Raw genomic sequence first — 27,792 nt, 5'->3', positions numbered from 1 at the left:
AAGGTGAACGAAGAAAAGAGTTCTCTCTCCCCTCTCACAAGAGTTTCCTTCCTAGGAACACTGATAGATTCAGTAGAAATTAAAAATTTTCTGACAGAGGTCAGGTTATCAAAGCTTCTAACTTCCTGCTGTGTTCTTCATTCCACTTCTCGGCGTCAGTGGCTCAGTGTATGGAAGTAATCGGCCTAATGGTAGCGGCAATGGACATGGTTCCGTTTGCCCGCCTACATCTCAGACCGCTGCAACTTTGCATGCTCAATCAGTGGAATGGGGATTACACAGATTTGTCCCCTCTGCTAAATCTGGATCAAGAGACCAGGGATTCTCTTCTTTGGTGGTTCTCTCGGGTCCATCTGTCCAGGGGAATGAGTTTCCGCAGGCCAGAGTGGACTATAGTCACGACAGATGCCAGTCTTCTGGGCTGGGGCGCAGTCTGGAACTCCCTGAAGGCTCAGGGTTCGTGGACTCAGGAGGAAGCCCTCCTTCTGATAAACATTCTGGAACTGAGAGCGAAATTCAATGCTCTTCAGGCTTGGCCTCAACTAGCTGCGGTCAGGTTCATCAGATTTCAGTCGGACAATATCACGACTGTAGCCTATATCAATCATCAGGGGGGGGACAAGAATCCCCCTGGCAATGTTGGAGGTTTCAAAGATAATTCTATGGGCAGAGGTTCACTCTTGCCATCTCTCAGCTATCCATATCCCAGGAGTAGAGAACTGGGAGGCAGATTTTCTAAGTCGGCAGACTTTTCATCCGGGGGAGTGGGAGCTTCATCCGGAGGTATTTGCCCAGCTGATTCAACTATGGGGCAAACCAGAAGTGGATATGATGGCGTCTCGTCAGAACGCCAAGCTTTCCTGTTACGGGTCCAGGTCAAGGGATCCCCAGGCAGCGCTGATAGATGCTCTAGCAGTGCCTTGGTCCTTCAGCCTGGCTTATGTGTTCCCACCATTTCCTCTCCTCCCTCGTCTGATTGCCAAGATCAAGCAGGAGAGAGCTTCGGTGATTTTTATAGCACCTGCGTGGCCACGCAGGACTTGGTATGCAGATCTGGTGGACATGTCATCCCTTCCACCATGGACTCTGCCGCTGAGGCAGGACCTTCTACTCCAAGGTCCATTCAAACATCCCCACATCCAAGAACAACCTGGATCGCAGATAAAGAGGAAAAAACACAATCTAAGTGCAGTATTATAGTTAAAATCAGTTCCTTTATTAACAACCACAATTGCACTCACAAATTTAAACCTCAACAGATGAGGTATGTATTTGGCACAATACTGATGTCCTCACGGCAAAATCCTTTATCCGCCTCCTCTGTTAATAGAGTTATGTCAGAGTGGATCCCGGAATGTCCTGCCAAAGTGTGTACTTTACAGTGCCAGTACAAGGTCCATAAACTAGTTCAAAAACTCCCCTTCAACTGCCGCTACTTTACGTGCCCGTCACAAGCCGGCTAACAGACACGCAAGTGTATCCACGGCAGTATCGGGTAAATGCAACGTCACAGCGTGACAAACGTGGGCGTTGCCTGACGCGTTTCGCAGGGCTCCTCCCTGCTTCCTCAGAGGCTATGCCCACCATCTGACAATATCCCTTATTTAAGGAGATATTACATTATTCCCTCCCATCGCTAATACGTCAAAGGGGAGGTACTGTCTAGACATGATAACGTTTAAAATATAACACTCATAATGTTGCTCATATAGATACAATGTCAAGCAATGATAATGCGTGTATCAAAAACAAAGCATATATACTATCAATACTGAATATTTTTTAAAAAACCATTTTGTTAAAAAACATATATATAGTTTATATCAATTCTTAATTTATAAAAAAAGAAAAAATTTATATAAATAAAGAATATATATAATATAAAAAAATGCATAATATTAAATAGATGAACCTTTAAGATAACATTTAAAAACATTGTTAAATGCTACAAACAGATGCTGTCTTATAAATCTTTACACATACACACAATACAGTATGAACAGTATGTTCAAAAATCTTACTCCCTATAAAAATTCATTAATCTATAAAATGCAATTAGAAAATACACTTCTCCTGTTTATAAAATACCCATCACTAAAATCTATACAAATTCATTAGGACATTATTAACAGGGGGATTTATTAAAATTTCATTAGGACATTATTAACGGGGGGACTTTTTTTAAAAAGATTTTATTTAAGAGAATATTTGGGGAGGGGTGGGATTTAAATAGGTAAATAGATCAAATATAAAGGTTTCTACCCAATAACAACTTATTGCTATTCATGATCCACATATATACACACACATTCGCGCTGTCTTGTTTTCTTATAGATCACTTCATATGGATTATTCAATAAATGCAGCGAGATCAATATCCCTGTTCATTCAAACATCCAAATCTAATTTCTCTGCGGCTGACTGCTTGGAGATTGAACGTTTGATTTTATCAAAACGTGGTTTCTCCGAGTCGGTCATTGATACCTTAATTCAGGCTCGAAAGCCTGTCACCAGGAAAATCTATCATAAGATATGGTGTAAATATCTTCATTGGTGTGAATCCAAGGGTTAATCATGGAGTAAGGTCAGGATTCCTAGGATATTATCCTTTCTCCAAGAAGGATTGGAGAAGGGATTGTCAGCTAGTTCCTTAAAGGGACAGATTTCTGCTCTGTCTATTCTTCTGCACAAGCGTCTGGCAGATGTTCCAGACGTTCAGGCGTTTTGTCAGGCTTTAGTTAGAATCAAGCCTGTGTTTAAACCTGTTGCTCCGCCATGGAGTTTAAATTTAGTTCTTAAAGTTCTTCAAGGGGTTCCGTTTGAACCTCTGCATTCCATTGATATCAAGCTTTCATCTTGGAAAGTTCTGTTTTTGGTAGCTATCTCTTCGGCTCGAAGAGTTTCAATGTTATCTGCCTTACAGTGTGATTCCCCTTATCTGATATTCCATACATATAAGGTAGTGTTGCGTACCAAACCTGGATTTCTTCCTAAGGTGGTATCTAATAAGAATATCAATCAGGAGATTGTAGTTTCGTCACTGTGTCCTAATCCTTCTTCAAAGAAGGAACGTCTATTACACAATCTTGACGTGGTTCGTGCTTTAAAGTTTTATTTACAAGCTACTAAGGATTTTCGTCAAACATCTGCATTGTTTGTTGTCTACTCTGGACAGAGGAGAGGCCAAAAGGCTTCGGCATCTTCTCTTTCTTTTTGGCTGAGAAGTATAATCCGTTTAGCTTATGAGACTGCTGGCCAGCAGCCTCCTGAAAGAATTACAGCTCATTCCACTAGAGCGGTAGCTTCCACATGGGCTTTTAAAAATGAGGCCTCTGTTGAACAGATTTGTAAGGCTGCGACTTGGTCTTCGCTTCATAATTTTTCTAAATTCTACAAATTTGATACTTTTGCTTCCTCGGAGGCTATTTTTGGGAGAAAGGTCTTGCAGGCAGTGGTGCCTTCCGTTTAAGTTCCTGCCTTGTCCCTCCCTTCATCCGTGTCCTAATGCATTGGTATTGGTATCCCACAAGTAATGGATGAACCCGTGGACTGGATACACCTTACAAGAGAAAACAAAATTTATGCTTTCCTGATAAATTTCTTTCTCTTGTGGTGTATCCAGTCCACGGCCCGCCCTGTCACTTTAAGGCAGGTGTTTTTTATTTTTAAAACACCACTGCACCCTATAGTTTCTCCTTTTTCTTGCTTGTCTTCGGTCGAATGACTGGGGGTGGCAGTTAGGGGAGGAGCTATATAGACAGCTCTGCTGTGGGTGTCCTCTTGCAACTTCCTGTTGGGAAGGAGAATATCCCACAAGTAATGGATGAACCCGTGGCCTGGATAAACCACAAGAGAAAGAAATTTATCAGGTAAGCATAAATTTTGTTTTTGCTTCCAGTGAATCAAGCTGCAGTTAGCCTTTCTAATAAATACTCAAGTCGCTAACTTTTTTCCCCCAACAATATAAGTATCTGTAAATAAATTTATTTCTCTTGTAAGATGTATCGAGTCCACGGATTCATCCATACTTGTGGGATATTCTCCTTCCTAACAGGAAGTGGCAAAGAGAGCACCCACAGCAGAGCTGTCTATATAGCTCCTCCCTTAGCTCCGCCCCCAGTCATTCTCTTTGCCTGCTTAACTGCTAGGAAGGGTAAAGTGAGTGTGGTGACAAAAATGTTAGTTTTTATTTTCTCAAGCAAAAGTTTGTTATTTTTAATTGTACCGGTGTGTACTATTTACTCTCTGGCAGAAAAGGAATGAAGATTTCTGCAAGGAGGATAATGATCTTAGCACTTTGTAACTAAGATCCACTGCTGTTCTCACAAGGGCTGAAGAGTACAGGAAAACTTCAGTTGGGGGAACGGTTTGCAGGCTAAACTGCATTGAGGTATGTTTAGTCTATTTTTTTCTAGTCAGACTGTGTTATTTCTAGAAAAGGCTGGCAATATCCCCATGAGGGAATGGTAAGCTGTTTTCAGAAATTTAATAGGAATCTCAGCTTGCATAAAGGGCTCATTAGTTACTGGTGATACTAATAGGAAAAAAACGTTTGTTTTTATTGCAAATATAACTTTTTTTGAGGGACTTTAAGGGGTCATTGTGGCTTGGTTAAGGGTTATTAACCCACATGGCTAGTTTAAGAAACACTCTGTTGTGTTTCTTTTAGGCCCCATAACATCGAGTGAGGTGGGAGGGGCCTATTTTTGCGCCTCAGTTGCGCAGTTTATTTTCCTCAGAGACATCCAGCTGCTTCTCCAGAGGTTCCTACTGTGTTTGAGGGCTGTAAAGAAGGTTTTTTCCCCACAAAATCATTCCTGAAGGGCAGGTAGGCGCCACAGCAGAGCTGTGGCAGGGTGCTGAACGTTTTTTTACCGGTTTTTGACGTTTTGTTTTTTACCAAGGCTTTATGATGCTACTGTAAAAATTTTGTTGAGTTTACTGCTTTTTTACACTGTTTTGCAGAATTTGTGCAGCTGTTTACACTGATGTTTTTCCAGTCCCTAAGAGGATTGCGAATATTTTTACTAAGGAGTGGGATAGACCAGGTATACCGTTCGCTCCCCCTCCTGTTTTTAAGAAAATGTTTCCCATATCTGACACCGTACGGGACTCGTGGCAGACGGTTCCTAAGGTGGAGGGAGCTGTTTCTACTCTCGCTAAGCGTACAACTATACCTATCGAAGACAGTTGTGCTTTCAAAGATCCTATGGATAAAAAATTAGAGGGTCTCCTAAAGAAAATTTTTGTTCATCAAGGTTTTCTTCTCCAACCTATTGCGTGCATTGTTCCTGTAACTACTGCAGCTGCTTTCTGGTTCGAGGCTCTAGAAGAGGCTCTTCAGATAGAGACTCCATTAGAGGATATTATGGATAGAATTAAGGCCCTTAAGTTGGCTAATTCTTTCATTACAGATGCCGCTTTCCAACTGGCTAAATTAGCGGCAAAGAATTCAGGTTTTGCCATTGTAGCGCGCAGGGAGTTATGGCTTAAGTCCTGGTCTGCTGATGTGTCATCAAAATCTAAACTTTTGAACATCCCTTTCAAAGGAAAGACCCTATTCGGGCCTGAACTGAAAGAGATTATTTCAGACATCACTGGAGGGAAAGGCCATGCCCTCCCTCAGGATAAAACAAATAAAATGAGGACCAAACAAAATAATCTTTGTTCCTTTCGGAACTTCAAGAGTGGTCCCGCTTCAGCTTCCCCTGCTGCAAAGCAAGAGGGGAATTTTGTCCAATCCAAGTCAGTCTGGAGACCTAACCAGGCTTGGAACAAGGGTAAACAGGCCAAGAAGCCTGCAGCTGCCTCCAAGACAGCATGAAGGGGTAGCCCCCGATCCGGGACCGGATTTAGTAGGGGGCAGACTCTCTCTCTTCTCTCAGGCTTGGGCAAGAGATGTTCACGATTCCTGGGCTTTAGAAATTGTGTCCCAGGGATATCTTCTGGACTTCAAAGACTCCCCCCCAAGGGGGAGATTTCACATTTCTCAATTTTCTGCAAACCAGACGAAGAGAGAGGCGTTCTTTCGCTGTGTAGAAGACCTACATACCATGGGAGTAATCCACCCAGTTCCAAAGGCGGAACAAGGGCTAGGGTTTTACTCAAACCTGTTTGTGGTTCCCAAAAAAGAGGGAACTTTCAGACCAATTTTGGATCTCAAAATTCTAAACAAATTCCTCAGAGTACCATCATTCAAGATGGAGACTATTCGGACTATTCTACCGTTGATCCAGGAGGGTCAATATATGACTACCGTGGACTTAAAGGATGCGTATCTACACATCCCTATTCACAGAGATCATCATCAATTCCTCAGATTCGCCTTTCTGGACAGGCATTACCAGTTCGTGGCCCTTCCCTCCGGGTTGGCCACGGCTCCCAGAATTTTCACAAAGGTGCTAGGGTCCCTTTTGGCGGTTCTAAGACCGCGGGGCATAGCAGTGGCACCTTATCTGGACGACATCTTGATTCAGGCGTCGACTTTCCAGCTAGCCAAGTCTCACACGGAGATCGCGTTGGCTTTTCTGAGATCTCACGGGTGGAAGGTGAACATAAAAAAGAGTTCTCTCTTCCCTCTCACAAGAGTTACCTTCCTAGGGACTCTGTTAGACTCGGTAGAAATGAAAATATTTCTGACGGAGGTCAGAAAATCAAAACTCTTAACCACTTGCCGAGCTCTTCATTCCATTCCTCAGCCATCAGTGGCTGAATGTATGGAGGTAATCGGACTCATGGTAGCGGCAATGGACAATAGGACCTTTTGCCTGCCTACACCTCAGACCCTGCAACTATGCATGCTCAAACAGTGGAATGGGGATTATGCAGATTTGTCTCCTCAACTGAATCTGGATCAGGAGACCAGAGATTCTCTTCTCTGGTGGTTGTCTCAGGACCACCTGTTTCAGGGAATGTGTTTCCGCAGGCCAGAGTGGCTCATAGTAACGACAGATACCAGCCTGCTAGGCTGGGGTGCTGTCTGGAACTCCCTGAAAGCACAGGGCTTATGGTCTCGGGAGGAAACTCTACTCCCGATAAACATTCTAGAACTGAGAGCGATATTCAATGCACTTCAGGCATGGCCTCAGCTAGCTGTGGCCAAATTCATCAGATTTCAGTCGGACAACATCACGACTGTAGCTTATATCAATCATCAAGGAGGAACACAGAGTTCTCTAGCAATGATGGAGGTAACCAAAATAATACGATGGGCAGAGGATCACTCTTGCCATCTCTCAGCAATCCATATCCCAGGGGTAGAGAACTGGGAGGCGGATTTCCTAAGTCGTCAGACTTTTCATCCAAGGGAGTGGGAGCTCCATCCGGAGGTATTTGCCCAGCTGACTCAGCTATGGGGCACACCAGAATTGGATCTGATGGCATCCCGTCAGAATGCCAAACTTCCTTGTTACGGGTCCAGGTCCCGGGATCCCCAGGCGGTACTGATAGATGCTCTAGAAGTGCCCTGGTCCTTCAATCTGGCCTATGCATTTCCACCGTTTCCTCTCCTCCCACGTCTGGTTGCCAGAATCAAGCAGGAGACAGCTTCTGTGATTCTAATAGCGCCTGCGTGGCCATGCAGGACTTGGTATGCAGACCTAGTGGACATGTCATCGGTTCCACCGTGGACTCTGCCAATGCAGCAGGACCTTCTAATCCAAGGTCCATTCACGCATCCAAATCTAATTTCTCTGCGTCTGATTGCTTGGAGATTGAATGCCTGATTCTATCAAAGCGTGGTTTCTCTGAGTCGGTCATTGATATCCTGATTCAAGCTAGAAAGCCTGTCACCAGGAAGATCTATCATAAGATTTGACGCAAATATTTTTATTGGTGTGAATCCAAGGGTTACTCATGGATTAAGATTAGGATTCCTAGAATATTGTCCTTTCTCCAAGAAGGATTGGAGAAGGGATTATCAGCTAGTTCCTTAAAAGGACAAATATCTGCTTTGTCTATTCTTTTACACAAACGTCTGACAGATGTCCCAGACGTTCAAGCGTTTAGTCAGGCCTTGGTCAGGATCAAGCCTGTATTTAAATCTGTTGCTCCGCCATGGAGCCTAAACTTAGTTCTTAAAGTTCTTCACGGGGTTCCATTTAAACCTATGCATTCCATAGATATTAAGCTTCTATCTTGTAAAGTTTTGTTTTTAGTAGCTATTTCTTCGGCTCGAAGAGTTTCTGAGTTATCTGCTTTGCAGTGGGATTCACCTTACCTTGTTTTCCATGCAGATAAGGTGGTTTTGCGGACCAAACCTGGGTTTCTTCCTAAGGTTGTTTCTAATAGGAATATCAATCAGGAGATTGTTGTTCCTTCACTGTGTCCTAATCCTTCATCAAAGAAGGAACGTCTGTTGCACAATCTTGATGTGGTTCGTGCTTTAAAGTTCTACTTACAAGCAACTAAAGATTTCCGTCAAACATCTTCATTGTTTGTTGTTTATTCTGGTAAACGGAGAGGTCAAAAGGCTACGGCTACCTCTCTTTCCTTTTTGCTGAAAGGCATCATCCGTTTGGCTTATGCGATTGCTGGCCAGCAGCCTCCGGAAAAAATTACTGCTCATTCTACTAGAGCAGTGGCTTCCACATGGGCTTTTAAAAATGAGGCTTCTGTTGAACAGATTTGTAAGGTGGCGACTTGGTCTTCGCTTCATACTTTTTCCAAATTTTACAAATTCGATGCTTTTGCTTCTTCGGAGGCTATTTTTGGGAGAAACGATCTACAAGCAGTGGTGCCTTCTGTTTAAGGTACCTGTCTTGTCCCTCCCTTCATCCGTGTCCTAAAGCTTTGGTATTGGTATCCCAAAAGTATGGATGAATCCGTGGACTTGATACATCTTACAAGAGAAAACAGAGTTTATGCTTACCTGATAAATTTATTTATCTTGTGATGTATCGAGTCCACGGCCTGCCCTGTTTATTTAAGACAGGCAGTAGATTTTTATTTAAAAAACTTCAGTCACCTCTGCACCCTATAGTTTCTCCTTTTTCTTCCTAGCCTTCGGTTGAATGACTGGGGGGGCGGAGCTAAGGGAGGAGCTATATAGACAGCTCTGCTGTGGGTGCTCTCTTTGCCACTTCCTGTTAGGAAGGAGAATATCCCACAAGTATGGATGAATCCGTGGACGCGATACATCACAAGAGAAATACATTTATCAGGTAAGCATAAATTATGTTTTTTACCGATCGCATTGTGCAGTGTATTCCTCCGCCCCCTCGCATTCTTCCGGGTTTATGCCGTCTTCACTGTTCAACCGACAGAACAGTCAATTGCGTAATGATGTGCGCTCGTACCCGACAATCCAAAATTTGCGCATGCGCACTTACACTCACTACGCTGAGTTACATACTATCAATGAATCACTTGATTCATTGTTTAGTATTTCAGCGTAGATCGTGTGAACACTGTGTCTGTGTTGCAGGATTGCCCCAAAACTTGAACACTCTCTACTAATTCTGTAAGTATAGACAATTAGCTGGAATTGCAATATCAGTATTGTATTGTTCAACTTTTATTTCCATATATTATATAGCTAATATTCAACAAGAATAACAATAATTACATGTCTCCTACGATCCACATTATCAATATTTGGCAGCATATCTTAGAATTACTATAACATGACTCCAGATAATATGTTCCAGATAATATATAAATAACACACATAAAAATGACTAGTGTGGGATTATACAATCGTTTAGAATCCAATATTACATTGAAATATTATATTAACACATTGCTCTCATAGTTGGTGTATTACATTTTGCGTGTCTAAATATATATTCTCCAGAATTTGGATTCATATAATTGTTCAAAATACATGCCATTTGGTTTTTAGTTATACTGCCAATATTATAATATAAACATATTTATTTACCAATATTGTTCAGATTTAAATATTTAATGATATATATATATATAATATTTATAAAACTATAATGTCTGCATTCTAAAAATTACCAATTGTTTAAAGGCTATGTATAATTGAACAATAGTAAATCAAATAGAATATCCCCAAATTAAAAAGCGAAAATATCATAATATAAAAGTGCAGAATTTGAGGATATAATGTTGAAATAACTGTATATTACATATCGCTTTATTTTTCTAATGATGCCGTTTTACAATTCTATACTTACTTTAAGATATAACACTACTTCTGCTGATCGCTACGCTCGCAAGCTTCGTGTAACTTGTATGACGAAAGAGCAGGATGCCCTTTGTAAATGCGCATGTGGCTAGCATGAACGCGCTTTAAGAAACAGAATGAGTTCGGAGTTAGCCGCATGCACATTAGAAGCCATGGGCGTTGTTCTTGATGCTGGAGACGCCAATGGGGGAGCCAATTGGTTAGATACTGATCGATTTGTCACAGCAAAATATTATTATTTTTTTTAACACGGGTGGAGGAACGATTAGCGGTTTGCACGCAATGCGAACGGGAAAAAAAGGTATTTAGAAACAGATGTTTAAAAATTCATGAATGAAAGTTAACTTAATTTTCCATGTAATTTCAATATATAAAGAGCGCAAACCCTGACTTTACTTTCACTTTAAGTCTAGGCTTGTATTATTTTGCATATAACAGTAACTATATACACATTTCTTCCATGGCTGCTCAACTTTCTCCCTTTCATTTAAATTTGTAAGCCATTGAGGCCTATTTATCAAGCCGTCAACTATGCTGCATTCGCCGGCACCAATACGCTCGCCTAACATTGCGGTCGCGGACCTGAATACGCTCTACATATTTAGCAAAAAAGCTGCCAAAAAGCAGCGCACCAAGTATGGGGCGATGAGCAGCAGACTGTAGTTAACTAACACTCATCGATCTCGCTGCTATTCAGCTTTTTCCCAACTTTATTTATACCCTGTCACTAAACACCGCCACTATACTAAAATGTTTAACCCCATATCCTGCCGCTCCCAGAGCCCACCGCAACTCTAATAAAGTTATTAACCCCTATTCCGCCGCTCCCCGAAACCGCCGCAAGTATCTAAATGGGTAGTTTATTGTAGACTAGGGTTTTTTTTATTTTGGGGAGGGCTTTTTTATTTTGATAGGACTATTAGATTAGGTGTAATTAGTTTAAATATTTGATCATATCTCTTGTAAGGTGTATCCAGTCCACGGATTCATCCATTACTTGTGGGATATTCTCCTTCCCAACAGGAAGCTGCAAGAGGATCACCCACAGCAGAGCTGTCCATATAGCTCCTCCCCTAACTGCCACCTCCCAGTCATTCTCTTGCAGCTCTTGACAAGGGAAGCAGCTAGAGAGATGTGGTGCATTAATGTAGTTTATCTTCAATCAAAAGTTTGTTATTTTCAAATGGTACCGGAGTTGTACTATTTTAGCCTCAGGCAGAAAGTTGAAGAAGAGTCTGCCTGTGGTCTTTAATGATCTTAGCAGGTTGTAACTAAGATCCACTGCTGTTCTCACACATAACTGAAGAGATGGGTAACTTCAGCTGGGGGAATAGCGTGCAGGGTCTCCTGCTCTGAGGTATGTGCAGTTTTAAATTTTTCTAGAGAAATGATATGCTAGAAAATGCTGACAGTACCTGATTTATTTAAGGTAAGCCTGATTACAGTGATTTAATAACGACTGGTATCATGCTTGCTGTAAAGGGTAATATTTTTATTATTTACTCACATTACTGAATAGATATAACGTTTGCTTGAGGTGTATAAACGTTTATTTCATATTGGTGATAAAACTTTATTCTGGGGCCCAGTTTTTCCACATGGCTGACTAGATTTTGCCTAGGGATAGTTTTTTAAGGCCCTCTTACTGTGAGTACAGGTTGGGAGGGGCCTATTTTCCATTAGTTTTTGCAGCTTGAGACATCCAGCTTCCCTGAAGGAGTCCCCTGAACATATAGGACCTCTCTAAGGGGTTTTTGTGCCTTCCAAAGTCGTTGTATGGGCAGGTAGGGCCACAGTAGAGCTGTGGCAGTTTGTTGTGACTGTTTAAAAACGTTTATATCGTTTTTTTGATCCGGTTTTGAAACTAAGGGGTTAATCATCCATTTGCAAGTGGGTGCAATGCTCTTTCAGCCTATTATACACACTGTAAAAATTTCGTAAGATTTACTGCTTTTTTCACTGTTTTAGCAGTTTCTGTGATTGTTTTTTTCTCTTAAAGGCACAGTACCGTTTTTATTTTTTGCTTGTTCACAGTTATTAAAGTGTTTTCCAAGCTTGCTGGTCTCATTACTAGTCTGTTTAAACATGTCTGACATAGAGGAAACTCATTGTTCATTATGTTTAGAAGCCATTGTGGAACCACCTCTTAGAATGTGTACCAAATGCACTGATTTTACTATAGATTACAAAGACCATATTCTGGCTTTAAAAAATTTATCACCAGAAGAAATTGACAAGGAGGAAGTTATGCCGTCTAACTCTCCCCACGTGTCAGATCCTATAAATCCCGCTCAGGGGACGCCAAGTACATCTAGCGCGCCCATTGCGTATACCTTGCAAGACATGGCGGCAGTTATGAATCATACCCTTACAGAGGTATTATGTAAACTGCCAGGATTGCAAGGAAAGCGAATTGCTCAGGGAGGTTTTAGCAACTCTGGACGACTGTGACACTATTGTAGTCCCAGAGAAATTATGTAGATTGGATAAATACTATGCAGTACCTACTTACACTGATGTTTTTCCAATCACTAAAAGGTTTTCTGAAATTATTACTAAGGAATGGTATAGACCAGGTGTACCGTTCTCTCCCCCTCCTGTTTTTAAAAAGATGTTTCCTATAGAAGCCGCTACACAGGACTTATGGCAGACGGTCCCTAAGGTGGAGGGAGCAGTTTCTACTCTAGCTAAGCGTACCACTATCCCTGTCGAGGACAGTTGTGCTTTTCTAGATCCAATGGATAAAAAATTAGAGGGTTACCTTAAGAAAATTTTTATTCAACAAGGTTTTATTCTCCAGCCTCTTGCATGCATTGCCCCAGTCACTGCTGCCGCGGCTTTCTGGTTTGAGTCCCTAGAGGAGGCTCTACAGGTTGAAACCCCGTTAGAAGATATTATTGACAAGCTTAGGGCCCTTAAGCTAGCCAATTCATTTGTTTCTGACGCCGTTGTTCATTTAACCAAGCTAACGGCTAAAAATTCAGGTTTTGCTATTCAGGCGCGTAGGGTGCTATGGCTTAAATCCTGGTCAGCTGACGTGACTTCAAAGTCTAAATTTTTCAACATTCCCTTCAAAGGACAGATCCTATTCGGGCCTGGACTGAAGGAGATCATTTCTGACATCACTGGCGGAAAAGGTCACGCCCTTCCTCAAGACAGGTCCAACAAATTAAGGACCAAACAGTCTAGTTTTCGGCCCTTTCGAAACTTCAAGAGTGGCGCAGCTTCAACTTCCTCTAACACAAAACAAGAGGGAACTTTTGCCCAGTCTAAGCCGGTCTGGAGACCTAACCAGGCTTGGAACAAGGGGAAACAGGCCAAGAAGCCTGCTGCTGCCTCTAAGACAGCATGAAGGAGCAGCCCCCGATCCGGAAACGGATCTAGTAGGGGCAGACTCTCTCTCTCTTCGCCCAGGCTTGGGCAAGAGATGTCCAGGATCCCTGGGCATAGGAAATTGTGTCCAAGGGTTATCTTCTGGAATTCAAAACCTCTCCCCCAAAAGGGAGATTTCATCTCTCACTTTTATCTGCAAACCAGATAAAGAGAGAAGCATTCTTACATTGTGTTCAAGACCTCCTAGTTATGGGAGTGATCCACCCAGTTCCGCAGGAGGAACAGGGACAGGGCTTTTATTCAAATCTGTTTGTTGCTCCCAAGAAAAAGGGAACATTCAGACCAATCTTAGATCTCAAGATCTTAAACAAATTTCTCAGAGTCCCATCCTTGAAGATGGAGACTATTCGAACCATCCTTCCTATGATCCAGGAGGGTCAATACAGGCACTACCAGTTTGTGGCTCTTCCCTTCGGGTTGGCCACGGCACCAAGAATCTTTACAAAGGTTCTAGGGTCCCTTCTAGCGGTCCTAAGGCCGCGGGCTATAGCAGTAGCCCCTTACTCAGACGACATTCTTATACAGGCGTCGACTTTTCAAGTTGCCAGGTCTCACACGGACATTGTTCTGGCATTTCTGAGGTCGCATGGGTGGAAAGTGAATGAAGAAAAAAGTTCTCTATCCCCTCTCACAAGAGTTTTCTTCCTAGGAAATCTGATAGATTCTGTAGAAATGAAGATTTACCTGACAGAGGCCAGGTTGTCAAAACTTCTAAATTCCTGCCGTGTTCTTTATTCTACTTCTCGCCCTTCAGTGGCTCAGTGTATGGAAGTAATCGGTTTAATGGTAGCGGCAATGGACATAGTGCCGTTTGCCCGCCTACATCTCAGACCGCTGCAACTCTGTATGCTCAGTCAGTGGAATGGGGATTACACAGATTTGTCCCCTCTACTAAATCTGGATCAAGAGACCAGGGATTCTCTTCTCTGGTGGTTATCTCGGGTCCATCTGTCCAAGGGTATGACCTTCCGCAGGCCAGATTGGACAATAGTAACGACAGATGCCAGCCTTCTGGGCTGGGGTGCAGTCTGGAACTCCCTGAAGGCTCAGGGCTTGTGGGCTCAGGAGGAGACACTCCTTCCGATAAACATTCTGGAACTAAGAGCGATATTCAATGCTCTTCAGGCTTGGCCTCAGCTAGCTGCGGTCAGGTTCATCAGATTTCAGTCGGACAACCTCACTACTGTAGCTTACATCAACCATCAAGGGGGAACAAGGAGTTCCCTAGCAATGTTGGAGGTTTCAAAAATAATTCTATGGGCAGAGGTTCACTCTTGCCATCTATCAGCTATCCATATCCCAGGAGTAGAGAACTGGGAGGCGGATTTTCTAAGTCGGCAGACTTTTCATCCGAGGGAGTGGGAACTCCATCTGGAGGTGTTTGCACAGTTGATTCAACTTTGGGGCAAACCAGAACTGGATCTCATGGCGTCTCGTCAGAACGCCAAGCTTCCTTGTTACGGGTTCAGGTCCAGGGATCCCAAGGCAGTGCTGATAGATGCTCTAGCAGCGCCTTGGTCTTTCAACCTGGCTTCGGTGATTTTGATAGCTCCTGCGTGGCCACGCAGGACTTGGTACGCAGATCTGTTGGACATGTCATCCTTTCCACCTTGGACTCTGCCGCTGAGGCAGGACCTTCTACTTCAAGGTCCCTTCAAACATCCAAATGCCTGTCACCAGGAAAATCTATCATAAGATATGGTGTAAATATCTTCATTGGTGTGAATCCAAGGGTTACTCATGGAGTAAAGTCAGGATTCCCAGGATATTGTCTTTTCTCCAAGAAGGATTGGAGAAGGGATTGTCAGCTAGTTCCTTAAAGGGACAGATTTCTGCTCTGTCTATTCTTTTGCACAAGCGTCTGGCGGATGTTCCAGACGTTCAGGCGTTTTGTCAGGCTTTAGTTAGAGTCAAGCCTGTGTTTAAACCTGTTGCTCTGCCATGGAGTTTAAATTTAGTTCTTAAAGTTCTTCAAGGGGTTCCGTTTGAACCTCTGCATTCCATAGATATCAAGCTTTTATCTTGGAAAGTTCTGTTCTTGGTAGCTATCTCTTCGGCTCGAAGAGTTTCAGAGTTATTTGCCTTGCAGTGTGATTCCCCTTATCTGATCTTCCATGCAGATAAGGTAGTTTTGCGTACCAAACCTGGGTTTCTTCCTAAGGTGGTATCCAATAAGAATATCAATCAAGAGATTGTTGTTCCGTCACTGTGTCCTAATCCTTCTTCAAAGAAGGAACGTCTATTACACAATCTTGACGTGGTTCGTGCTTTAAAGTTTTATTTACAAGCTACTAAAGATTTTCGTCAAACATCTGCATTGTTTGTTGTCTACTCTGGACAGAGGAAAGGCCAAAAGGCTTCAGCAACTTCTCTTTCTTTTTGGTTAAGAAGTATAATCCACTTAGCTTATGAGACTGCTGGCCAGCAGCCTCCTGTAAGAATTACAGCTCATTCCACTAGAGCGGTGGCTTCCACATGGGCCTTTAAAAATGAGGCTTCTGTTGAACAGATTTGTAAGGCGGCGACTTGGTCCTCGCTTCATACTTTTTCTAAATTCTACAAATGTGATACTTTTGCTTCTTCGGAGGCTATTTTTGGGAGAAAGGTCTTACAGGCAGTGGTGCCTTCCGTTTAAGCGCCTGCCTTGTCCCTCCCTTCATCCGTGTCCTATAGCTTTGGTATTGGTATCCCACAAGTAATGGATGAATCCGTGGACTGGATACACCTTACAAGAGAAAACAAAATTTATGCTTACCTGATAAATTTCTTTCTCTTGTGGTGTATCCAGTCCACGGCCCGCCTTGTCATTTTAAGGCAGGTGTTTTTTAATTTCTCTTACTTGGTGTATCCAGTCCACGGATTCATCCTTACTTGTGGGATATTCTCATTCCCTACAGGAAGTGGCAAAGAGAGCACACAGCAGAGCTGTCCATATAGCTCCCCCTCAGGCTCCGCCCCCCCAGTCATTCTCTTTGCCGCTCTAACAAGTAGCATCTCCACGGGAGGGTAAAGTGAATGTGGTGTTAGATTTGTAGTTTTTATTTCTTCAATCAAGAGTTTGTTATTTTAAAATAGTGCCGGTTTGTACTATTTACTCTGTGGCAGAAAGTGATGAAGATTTCTGCTGAGAGGAAAACAATTTTAGCATGTTGTAACTAAAATCCATTGCTGTTCCCACACAGGACTGTTGAGTACCGGAGAACTTCAGTTGGGGGGAACAGTTTGCAGGCTTAACTGCTATAAGGTATGCTCAGTCACTTTTTTTCTAGTCAAGACTTAGTAATGCTAGAAGACTGACAAGATTCCCCATGTGGGGAAGGTAAGCCATATTCTGAGACTTAGTATAGAAGGAAGGCTTAGTTAAAAGGGCTCAAAACGCTGGTGGACACTGTTAAGGGGCAATCGATTATTTTATTACAAAAATCTGATATTTGTACAAGTTTGTATTACATTTGGAACGCTTTTTTGGGGTTTATCCCGCATGGCATATATTTAGACACCTATTTTGGCTTGGGAAGGCCCCACAACTCCAGAGTGAAGAGGGAGGGGGCCTAAAATTCGCCCCTCAGTTGCGCAGTTCATTTGGCAGACCGCTTCATGCAGCTTCACGTGTAGAGTCCAAAGATTGCTTGAGGACTTCAGAGAGGCTTATTTTCGTTCAAAACTAATCCCCAAGGAAGGTAGGGCCACAGCAGAGGCTGTGGCATGGTGCTGTAGTTTGTTAACCGGTGGCCTGCTTTAATTTGCTCCGGTTTGTGCATTAAGGGGTTAATTGTATTGAAATTTACTGTGCAATCATTTCAAATCATTTCAAAATTTCATAAAGATTGGATGTTTTTTTGAGGTTTAGTAAAAAAGTGTGCGCTTTTTATTATTTAAAGGCACAGTACCGTTTTTTCAAAAATTGTATTTTACTGTATTTGAGTGCTGTCTAAGTCTGTTTAACATGTCTGAGCCTACAGATAGACCCTGTTCTATGTGTTTAATAGCCATGGCGGTACCCCCTTTACATTTGTGTTTAAAGTGTGCTAAGGTATCTAAACATTTTAAAGACCATGCAGTGACACTTAAAAATGTAGCCCAAGATGATTCTTTGACGGAAGGTAACGAGGATAGTCCTCCTTCCTCTCCCCATGTGTCGACACCAGTTACGCCCGCGCAAGCGATGCCTAGTACCTCTAGCGCATTGGGCCCTATTACGTTACAACAATTAGCAGCAGTCATGGATAATTCCCTTGCGGCATTTCTATCCAAACTGCCAGTTTTTCCTAAAAAGCGTGATAGCTCAGTTTTAAGAACAGAGGATGAGCAATCAGAAGCTTTAGATGATTTATCCGTTGTACCCTCACAACACTCTGAAGTGGCAGTGAGGGATGGGCTGTCCGAGGGAGAAATTTCTGACACAGGAAAGGTTTCTCAGAGGGCAGAATCAGATTCCTTAGCGTTTAAATTTAAGCTGGAACACCTCCGCGTACTGCTTAAGGAGGTTTTAGCTACGCTGGATGATTGCGACCCCATGGTGGTCCCAGAGAAATTGTGTAAAATGGACAAGTTTCTAGAAGTCCCTGTATACACTGATGCGTTTCCGATCCCGAAGAGGGTGGCGGATATTGTGACTAGGGAGTGGGAGAGACCAGGCGTACCTTTTGTCCCCCCCCCTATCTTTAAGAAAATGTTCCCTATAACTGACCCCAGGCGGGACGTGTGGCAGACGGTCCCTAAGGTAGAGGGAGCAGTTTCAACACTAGCCAAGCGCACAACCATACCAATAGAAGACAGTTGTGCTTTCAAAGATCCTATGGATAAAAAATTAGAAGGTTTACTGAAGAAAATATTTGTTCAGCAAGGTTTCCTTCTTCAACCAATTGCCTGCATTATTCCTGTAACTACTGCAGCAGCTTTTTGGTTTGAGGCGCTGGAGAAGTCGCTCCAGAGGGAGACTTCATATGACGAAGTCATGGATAGAATTCATGCTCTAAAGCTGGCTAATTCTTTTATCACAGATGCCGCTTTCCAATTAGCTAAGTTAGGGGCGAGAAATTCTGGTTTTGCCATTATGGCGCGAAGAGCGCTTTGGCTCAAATCATGGTCGGCTGACGTGTCGTCCAAAACAAAATTACTAAATATTCCTTTCAAGGGAAAGACCCTTTTCGGCCCCGAGTTGAAAGAAATTATCGCGGATATCACTGGGGGAAAGGGCCATGCCCTTCCGCAAGATAGACCGTTTAAGGCCAAAAACAAGGCTAATTTTCGCTCCTTTTGCAACTTCAGGAGCGGACCTGCTTCAACCACTGCTACCGCAAAGCAAGAGGGTAACGCTTCACAGCAAAGCAACCTGGAAACCCTTGCAGGGCTGGAACAAGGGAAAACAGGCCAAGAAGCCTGCGGCTGCTACCAAGACAGCATGAAGGGGTAGCCCCCCGATCCGGGACCGGATCTAGTAGGGGGCAGACTTTCTCTCTTTGCTCAGGCTTGGGCAAGAGATGTTCCAGATCCTTGGGTATTAGAAATTGTTGCTCAGGGGTATCTTCTAGAATTCAAGGACTCTCCTCCAAGGGGAAGGTTCCACATTTCTCGTTTGTCTTCATACCAGACAAAGAAACAGGCGTTCTTACGCTGTGTAGAAGATCTACTAAAGATGGGAGTGATACACCCAGTTCCAATTGCAGAACAAGGACTGGGTTTTTACTCAAACCTGTTTGTAGTTCCCAAAAAGGAATGAACTTTCAGGCCAATCCTGGATCTAAAAATTCTAAACAAATTCCTCAGAGTTCCATCATTCAAAATGGAAACCATTCGGACAATTTTACCGATGATCCAGGAAGGTCAATATATGACTACCGTGGATCTAAAGGATGCGTACCTACATATTCCTATCCACAAAGATCATCATCAGTTCCTAAGATTCGCCTTTCTGGACACTCATTATCAGTTTGTGGCCCTTCCTTTCGGGTTGGCCACTGCTCCCAGAATTTTCACAAAGATGCTAGGATCCCTTCTAGCGGTACTAAGACCGCGGGGCATTGCAGTAGCACCTTATCTAGACGACATCTTAATACAGGCGTCTTCCTTTCACAGAGCCAAGGCTCATGTGGAAATTGTTCTGGCCTTTCTAAGGTCTCACGGGTGGAAGGTGAACGTCGAAAAAAGTTCTCTGTCCCCGCTCACAAGGGTTCCCTTTCTGGGAACACTAATAGACTCTGTAGAAATTAAAATATTTCTGACAGAGGTCAGGAAGTTAAAGCTTTTAACTACTTGCCGAGTTCTTCATTCCATTCCTCTGCCTTCTGTAGCTCAGTGCATGGAGGTAATCGGATTAATGGTTGCGGCAATGGATGTTGTCCCTTTTGCCCGCATTCATCTCAGGCCACTGCAACTGTGCATGCTCAAACAGTGGAATGGGGATTATGCAGATTTGTCTCCTCAACTGGACCAGAAAACCAGAGATTCTCTTCTCTGGTGGTTGTCTCAGGATCACCTGTCTCATGGAATGTGCTTCCACAGACCGGAGTGGATCATTGTCACGACCGATGCCAGTCTGTTAGGCTGGGGTGCGGTCTGGGGCTCCCTGAAAGCTCAGGGCCTATGGTCTCAGGAAGAATCTCTTCTCCCTATAAACATTTTGGAACTGAGAGCGATATTCAACACGCTCCAGGCATGGCCTCAACTAGCGGAGGCCAAATTCATCATATTTCAGTCGGACAACATCACGACTGTAGCGTACATCAATCATCAGGGAGGAACAAAGAGTTCCCTAGCGATGAAGGAAGTAACCAAGATCATCAAATGGGCGGAGGATCACTCCTGCCATCTCTCAGCAATTCACATCCCAGGAGTAGACAATTGGGAGGCGGATTTTCTGAGTCGTCAGACTTTTCACCCGGGGGAGTGGGAACTCCACCCGGAGGTTTTTGCTCAGCTGACCCAGCTATGGGGCATTCCGGAATTGGATCTGATGGCGTCCCGTCAGAACACCAAACTTCCTCTTTACGGATCCAGGTCCAGGGACCCCAAGGCGGCATTGATAGATGCTCTAGTAGCGCCTTGGTCCTTCAGTCTAGCTTATGTCTTTCCACCGTTTCCCCTTCTCCGTCGGCTGGTAGCCAGAATCAAACAGGAGAAGGCTTCGGTAATTTTGATAGCGCCTGGGTGGCCACGCAGTACTTGTTATGCAGACCTAGTGGACATGTCATCTGTTCCACCATGGAAGCTGCCATTGATGCAGGATCTTCTAATACAGGGTCCATTCAAGCATCCAAATCTAGTTTCTCTGCAACTGAATGCTTGGAGATTGAACTTAATTCTAGCTAAGCGTGTGTTCTCTGAATCAGTTATCGATACTCTGATCCAAGCCAGAAAGCCTGTCACCAGGAAAATTTACCATAAGATATGGCGGAAATATCTTTGCTGGTGTGAATCCAAGGGTTACTCGTGGAGTAAAGTTAGGATTCCCAGGATATTGTCTTTTCTCCAAGAAGGATTGGAGAAAGGATTGTCAGCTAGTTCCTTAAAGGGACAGGTATCTGCTCTGTCTATCCTGTTACACAAGCGGCTGGCAGCAGTACCAGACGTTCAGGCGTTTGCACAGGCTTTAGTTAGAATCAAGCCTGTCTATAAACCTGTGGCTCCTCCATGGAGTCTTAATTTAGTTCTTTCAGTTCTTCAAGGGGTTCCGTTTGAACCTTTACATTCCATAGATATTAAGTTATTATCTTGGAATGTTTCGTTTTTGGTAGCTATCTCTTGTGCTCGGAGAGTTTCAGAATTGTCTGCTTTGCAGTGTAATTCACCCTATCTGGTGTTCCATGCAGATAAGGTTGTTTTGCGTACTAAACCTGGTTTTCTTCCGAAAGTTGTTTCTAATAAGAATATTAACCAGGAAATCATTGTTCCTTCTCTGTGTCCTAATCCAGTTTCTAAGAAGGAACGACTAATACACAATCTTGATGTGGTTCGGGCTTTAAAATTCTATTTAAAAGCAACTAAAGATTTCAGACAAACATCATCCTTGTTTGTTGTCTATTCTGGTAAGAGGAGAGGTCAGAAAGCGACTGCTACCTCTCTTTCCTTCTGGCTGAAAAGCATCATCCGATTGGCTTATGAGACTGCTGGACAGCAGCCTCCTGAACAAATTACAGCTCATTCCACCAGAGCTGTGGCTTCCACATGGGCCTTCAAGAATGAGGCTTCTGTTGAACAGATTTGTAAGGCAGCGACTTGGTCTTCACTGCATACTTTTGCCAAATTTTACAAATTCAATACTTTTGCTTCTTCGGAGGCTATTTTTGGGAGAAAGGTTTTAAAAGCAGTGGTGCCTTCCGTTTAGGTTACCTGACTTGTTCCCTCCCTTCATCCATGTCCTAAAGCTTTGGTATTGGTATCCCACAAGTAAGGATGAATCCGTGGACTGGATACACCAAGTAAGAGAAAACAGAATTTATGCTTACCTGATAAATTACTTTCTCTTACGGTGTATCCAGCCCGTCCTGGCAATTAAGTCAGGTTAAAATTTATCTTTGTAAAACTACAGTCACCACTGCACCCTATGGTTTCTCCTTTTTCTCCTAACCGTCGGTCGAATGTTCTCCGGTACTCAACAGTCCTGTGTGGGAACAGCAATGGATTTTAGTTAAAACATGCTAAAATTGTTTTCCTCTCAGCAGAAATCTTCATCACTTTCTGCCACAGAGTAAATAGTACAAACCGGCACTATTTTAAAATAACAAACTCTTGATTGAAGAAATAAAAACTACAAATCTAACACCACATTCACTTTACCCTCCCGTGGAGATGCTACTTGTTAGAGCGGCAAAGAGAATGACTGGGGGGGCGGAGCCTGAGGGGGAGCTATATGGACAGCTCTGCTGTGTGCTCTCTTTGCCACTTCCTGTAGGGAATGAGAATATCCCACAAGTAAGGATGAATCCGTGGTCTGGATACACCGTAAGAGAAAGTAATTTATCAGGTAAGCATAAATTCTGTTTTTTAAACTACAGTCACCACTGCACCCTATAGTTTCTCCTTTCTCTTGCTTGTCTTCGGTCGAATGACTGGGGGGTGGCAGTTAGGGGAGGAGCTATATAGACAGCTCTGCTGTGGGTGATCTTCTTGCAGCTTCCTGTTGGGAAGGAGAATATCCCACAAGTAATGGATGAATCCGTGGACTTGATACACCACAAGAGAAATAAATTTATCAGGTAAGCATAAATTTTGTTTTCTTTTTTATTTTGTGTAACTTAGTGTTTTTTATTTTTTGTAACTTAGTTGTTATTTTTTTGTAACTTAGTCATTCTTTATTGTAGATTTAAATAACTTGAGTAGGGTTAGGTTTTTAAATATGTAATATAGTTAATTTAATTGTTAGTTTAATGTTATTTTAGTATAATAGGGTAGGTTAGTTAGTAGTTTAATATAGTTTAATCTAATTTTAGTATAATAGTTAGGTTAGGTTAATTAATAGTTTAATATAGTTTAATGTAATGTTAGTATAATAGGGTAGGGTAATTAATAGTTTAATATAGTTTAATTTTAAAGGTAAATTTAAATTTATTATAAGATAGGGAAGAGGTAATTATAATGTAAAGTTAGCGGGTTGTTAGGTTTAGGGGTTAATAGCTTAATTTAGTTTATGGCGATGTGGGGGGCTGGCGGTTTAGGGGTTAATAGGTTTAGTAAGCGGTAGTGATGTGGGAGGCCAGGGGTTTAGGGGTTAATACATTTATTTAGTTGCGGCGGAGTCCGGGAGCGGCGGAATAGGGGTTAATTAATTTATTTAGTTGCAGCGGTGTCGGAGAGCGGCAGAATAGGGGTAACTATATTTATTTAGTTGTGGCGGGGTCCGGGAGTGGCGGATTAGGGGTTAATATCATTATGTAGGTGGTGGCGATGTTGGGGAGGGCAGATTAGGGGTGTTTAGACTCAGTGCTTATGTTAGGGTGTTAGGTGTAAACTTTACTGGTTTTCAACCATAGAAATCAACGGGATACCTGGCAGCAGCGAACATAAGCTGCTTTCAGACTCCCATTGATTCCTATGGCATCCGCGGCCTCCAGGGTGGCAGATTGAAAAGCAGGTACGCTGGGCCTGAATAGTGGCGAGCGTACCTGTTAGGAGTTTGATAACTAGCAAAAGTTGTCAGATAGTGCTGAATTTGTATTCGGAACATCTGTAATGACGTAAGCATCGATCTGTGTCGGACTGAGACCGGCGGATCGTATGTTACGTCACAAATTTCAACTTTTGCCGGTCTGTAGGCTTCCATGTCTTAAATAGTCATAATGGTGTCTGTTTTAATTTCTGGGTTTAACAAATAGTTTTCAGAGCCAGGTTACCACAACACCTAAAATTTTACTCCAGACGTAAGTGTGTGTGTGGATGAATGGATAAAGATACATTGACAGATAGAAAGATAGATCGATCCTAAAACCTATAAAGTTGGCTTCTTCTTTTCTTATAAATTTGTCAAGTAATGCGACCTAGTGAATGAGCCATATGTAGGGACCCAGGATGTGATGCATTTGGGTGACAGGATAAAACATTTGGGCACAAATACAACCCATCCTAGCTGGCAATTAGAAGTTATCTCTGTGGCCACAGGATGGCAGTGTGACTTGGGTAAGGAATACAGAGTCAGTTCTTAAAATAAAGGGCCAGATAATGAGTGAAGCGCTAACACTTACGCGCAAGCGTATCTGGTTTTCCGCTCGTATTACAAGTTTAAAGTAAATGTGATCACTTGAGCACAATCACAATTTACACTAGAATGGTTACTGCGTCCTCAGAGCTCTGGTAACTGTTTTGCGAAACAAAAAAATGTCACAAAACACATCAAACATACATTACAAAGTACAGATACACTCATAATAACACCATCTAATAAAATTATTTTAAAAACAATTGCACAAAAAAAGTTATAAGGGATCAAAGCTTCTCAGGTGTTAGAAAAAAAAGACAGGCAAAGGCCTTTAGCATAGATTTTGTATGTTTACATACATTTTTAATGGAATGAAGTGATCCGTTTTCTCTTCTACTTGGCTTAGTTTTTGGTACTTTTTATTACATTTTACAGTGGATAGTGGGGCATCCACACTGTTATCCACGAAGCCTTTCTTAGTCTGTTGGGCTTTTTTAAGTATACATTTTTTCCACTTTGGCCACATTGAATCTAATTGAGCACCAGTGACACACTCTACGCGGCAATACCGGACTCTCTGGATGTGTAACTAATGCTGATACTAGTTGTCCGTGGGACACAGCTGTTCCTTATGCCTGTAAGGCGGTTGGTCGAGTGAGGACCTACAGTGATTGGTGCCTTTGCCTCTACACATTGACAGCGGGAGCTGCACAGCGGACTCTGACGTCTTCAGGAGAAAGCTGTTCCATTCCACTGATAGGCCGACTCTAACCACGTGGTACGCCACATTGCAGAGAGCAGGAGGAGAAGGGGAAACCGCCTCTGTGAGTACGCTGCTCCAGGATAAGACACCGGCTTGTACCAGCCATACCCACCAGCTTTGTTTGACAAACGGATATCGGTGAGTGCTAGTCTGATTGCTCTCTTGATTCGACTATTGATGTATGCTGTTGAGATGGACATTTGGGACTAATTAACTATACGGCTTTGGGTCAAATTAACTAACTATTTATTCACAATCGTCATTTGTGTATTTTGGTCCCAGAATTCACACAGCTACACTTGTTAGCCTGCTTTTACGATTATGTACAGGCTTAGACGTTTCTCTCAGTTTGACTTTATTTTCCACAACACAGCAGCACCAGTTGGAATTTGGAAGTTGAAATAACTCCTGGCCATACACATCACATTCTCCTTCCTTGTTTTTTGTATTTGTATATATATGTATATATATGTTTATATATATATATATATATATATATATATATTGTGTATGTGTATATATATATATGTGTGTGTGTGTGTGTGTGTGTACAAATGTATTTATGTATTTAAATGTGTATATATGTACTTACAGACATATAAACACATAAATATATATCACATATATACAGTAAGTGCACTGGAGACCTTTGCACATGAAAATGTAAAAACATATTTATGCAATATTCAAATTTAATAATGGTTTTAACTATGTATTTACTGTAAATATTTCACATTCCAATGTTCTGCCCATAGGGGAATATGTTCTAAGTATTTCTAAATAGATATTCCTATATATATATCTGTATATATCTATACCACTGGTTTTCAAACCTGTCCTCAGGCCATCCTAACATGCCTGATTTGGAGTCTTTTTTAACAAGAGCACAGGTGAAACAATCAGCTGATTAGTAAACATGGTTATTAACCTGCACTCACGCAAAGTAATCCTGAAAATCTTGCCTGTTAGGGAGATCTGAGGACATAGGTATAAATAGATATTGTATCAAAAAAATATCAGATATATGTAGAAATATTTATGTATTAGAACTTATTCTTCTATGTGAAGAACATTGGAATGTGAAATATTCATATTTTCATGTTGGATTAGTGCACGTGAGAATATGCGATCAGGTTTGCGCCATTGACTTCTATGGAGGAATAGGTTACAGCATGTGCAATATTGTAAGTTCGGCTTTTTGCGCTCATTAGCTAGCGAGCAAAAACAGTTCACTTTTGGCGCACGCAAAAAACTTCTAGCGCAATCAACCCTCTGGCCCAAAATAGGTGACTTTACAATCCTAATGTCACTGCTAGCGCTTCGAAATTTTACTCCTGATCTGACACACGGCATAACCAGCGACTCAGAATTGTATTATTTGATTATATTGAGTTTGTGTGTGTGATATATCTTGTATACTGCATTTCATAGGTACGTGTTGTGCCTTCTTACACACTTTATCTTGTAGCATTTCATAGGAACATGTTGCAGCCGTAAAGTGATAGAAGTTTAACAAACTTAAACTGTGTATTAATTTTTTATCTCTTACAGGTCTTGTCATGATTGGCGTTATTGTGGCAGCCAGGAAAATTGGCATAAATCCTGATAATGTAGCAACCCCTATTGCTGCCAGTCTCGGAGATTTGATCACGTTGTCACTACTGGCAGGAATTAGCAGTACCCTCTTCACTTATATAGGTATGACAAATAATCAAATGGTGATTGTATAGCACAACCTAACAGATTGTGATCAGCTCTAATAGATTATTACCCTTATTGATTACCAACCCTCCCCTGCACCCCTCATAGATTGTTGCCTCTTACAGATCTCTCACCCTCCCCTGTACTCCTTATAGGTTGTCGCCTCTTACAAATCACCAGACCTCTCCTGCACCCCTAATAGATCACCACCTTTTACAGATTTCTCACCCTCCCCTGCACCCCTCATAGATCGTCGCCTCTTACAGATCTCTCACCCTCCCCTGCACTCCTCATAGGTTGTCGTCTCTTACAGATCACCGACCTCTCCCTGCACCCTTTATAGATCACCCTCCCTCTCCTGCACCCCTCATAGATCATTACCCCTTAAAGATCACCCAACCTCTCCTGCACCCCTCATTCATCATCACCCCTTATAGATCACCCCCTCTCTTGCACCCCTCATAGATCATCACCCCTTACAGATCACTCACCCTCTCCCTGCACCCCTCATAGATCATTCACCCTCTCCCTGCACCCCTCATAGATCATCACCCTTTACACATCACCCACCCTCTCTCTGCACCCCTCATTCATCATCACCCCCTCTCCTGCAACCCTCATAGATCATCATCCCTTACTGATCACCCACCCTCTCCCTGCACCCCTCAAAGATCGTCCCCCCTTACAGATCACCCACCCTCTCCCTGCACCCCTCATAGATCACCACCCCTTACAGATCACCCACCCTCTCCTGCACCCCTCATAGATCATCACCCCTTACAGATCACCCACCCTCTCCTGCACCCCTCATAGATCATCACCCCATATAGATCACCCACCCTCTCCTGCACCCCTCATAGATCATCACCCCATATAGATCACCCACCCTCTCCTGCACCCCTCATAGATCATCACCCCTTACAGATCACTCACCCTCTCCTGCACCCCTCATACATCATCCACCCTCTCCCTGCACCCCTCATAGATCATCACCCATTACAGATCACCCACCCTCTCCCTGCACCCCTCATAGATCGTCACTCCTTACACATCACCCACCCTCTCACTGCACCCCTCAAAAATTGTCACCCCTTACACATCACCCACCCTCTCTCTGTACCCCTCATAGATCATCACCCCTTACAGATC

The 27,792-nt window shown here is 42.8% G+C and overlaps 1 protein-coding gene across 2 annotated transcripts in view; it reads left to right on the top strand.

Moving 5' to 3' along the window:
• Nucleotides 1–27,792, top strand: part of LOC128666325 (solute carrier family 41 member 1) — a 161,449-nt gene that overhangs the window by 91,655 nt on the left and 42,002 nt on the right. For both annotated transcript variants that reach the window (XM_053720843.1, XM_053720844.1), the window contains exon 6: nucleotides 26,494–26,640. In XM_053720843.1, coding sequence (XP_053576818.1) covers nucleotides 26,494–26,640 — 147 coding nt within the window. The remainder of the gene's footprint in view (nucleotides 1–26,493; nucleotides 26,641–27,792) is intronic.

Source organism: Bombina bombina, chromosome 7, assembly GCF_027579735.1.
Source record: "Bombina bombina isolate aBomBom1 chromosome 7, aBomBom1.pri, whole genome shotgun sequence".
NCBI lineage: Eukaryota > Metazoa > Chordata > Amphibia > Anura > Bombinatoridae > Bombina > Bombina bombina.
Note: the sequence above shows the minus strand (reverse complement) of the source record. Positions and strands in the feature narration are given on the sequence as shown.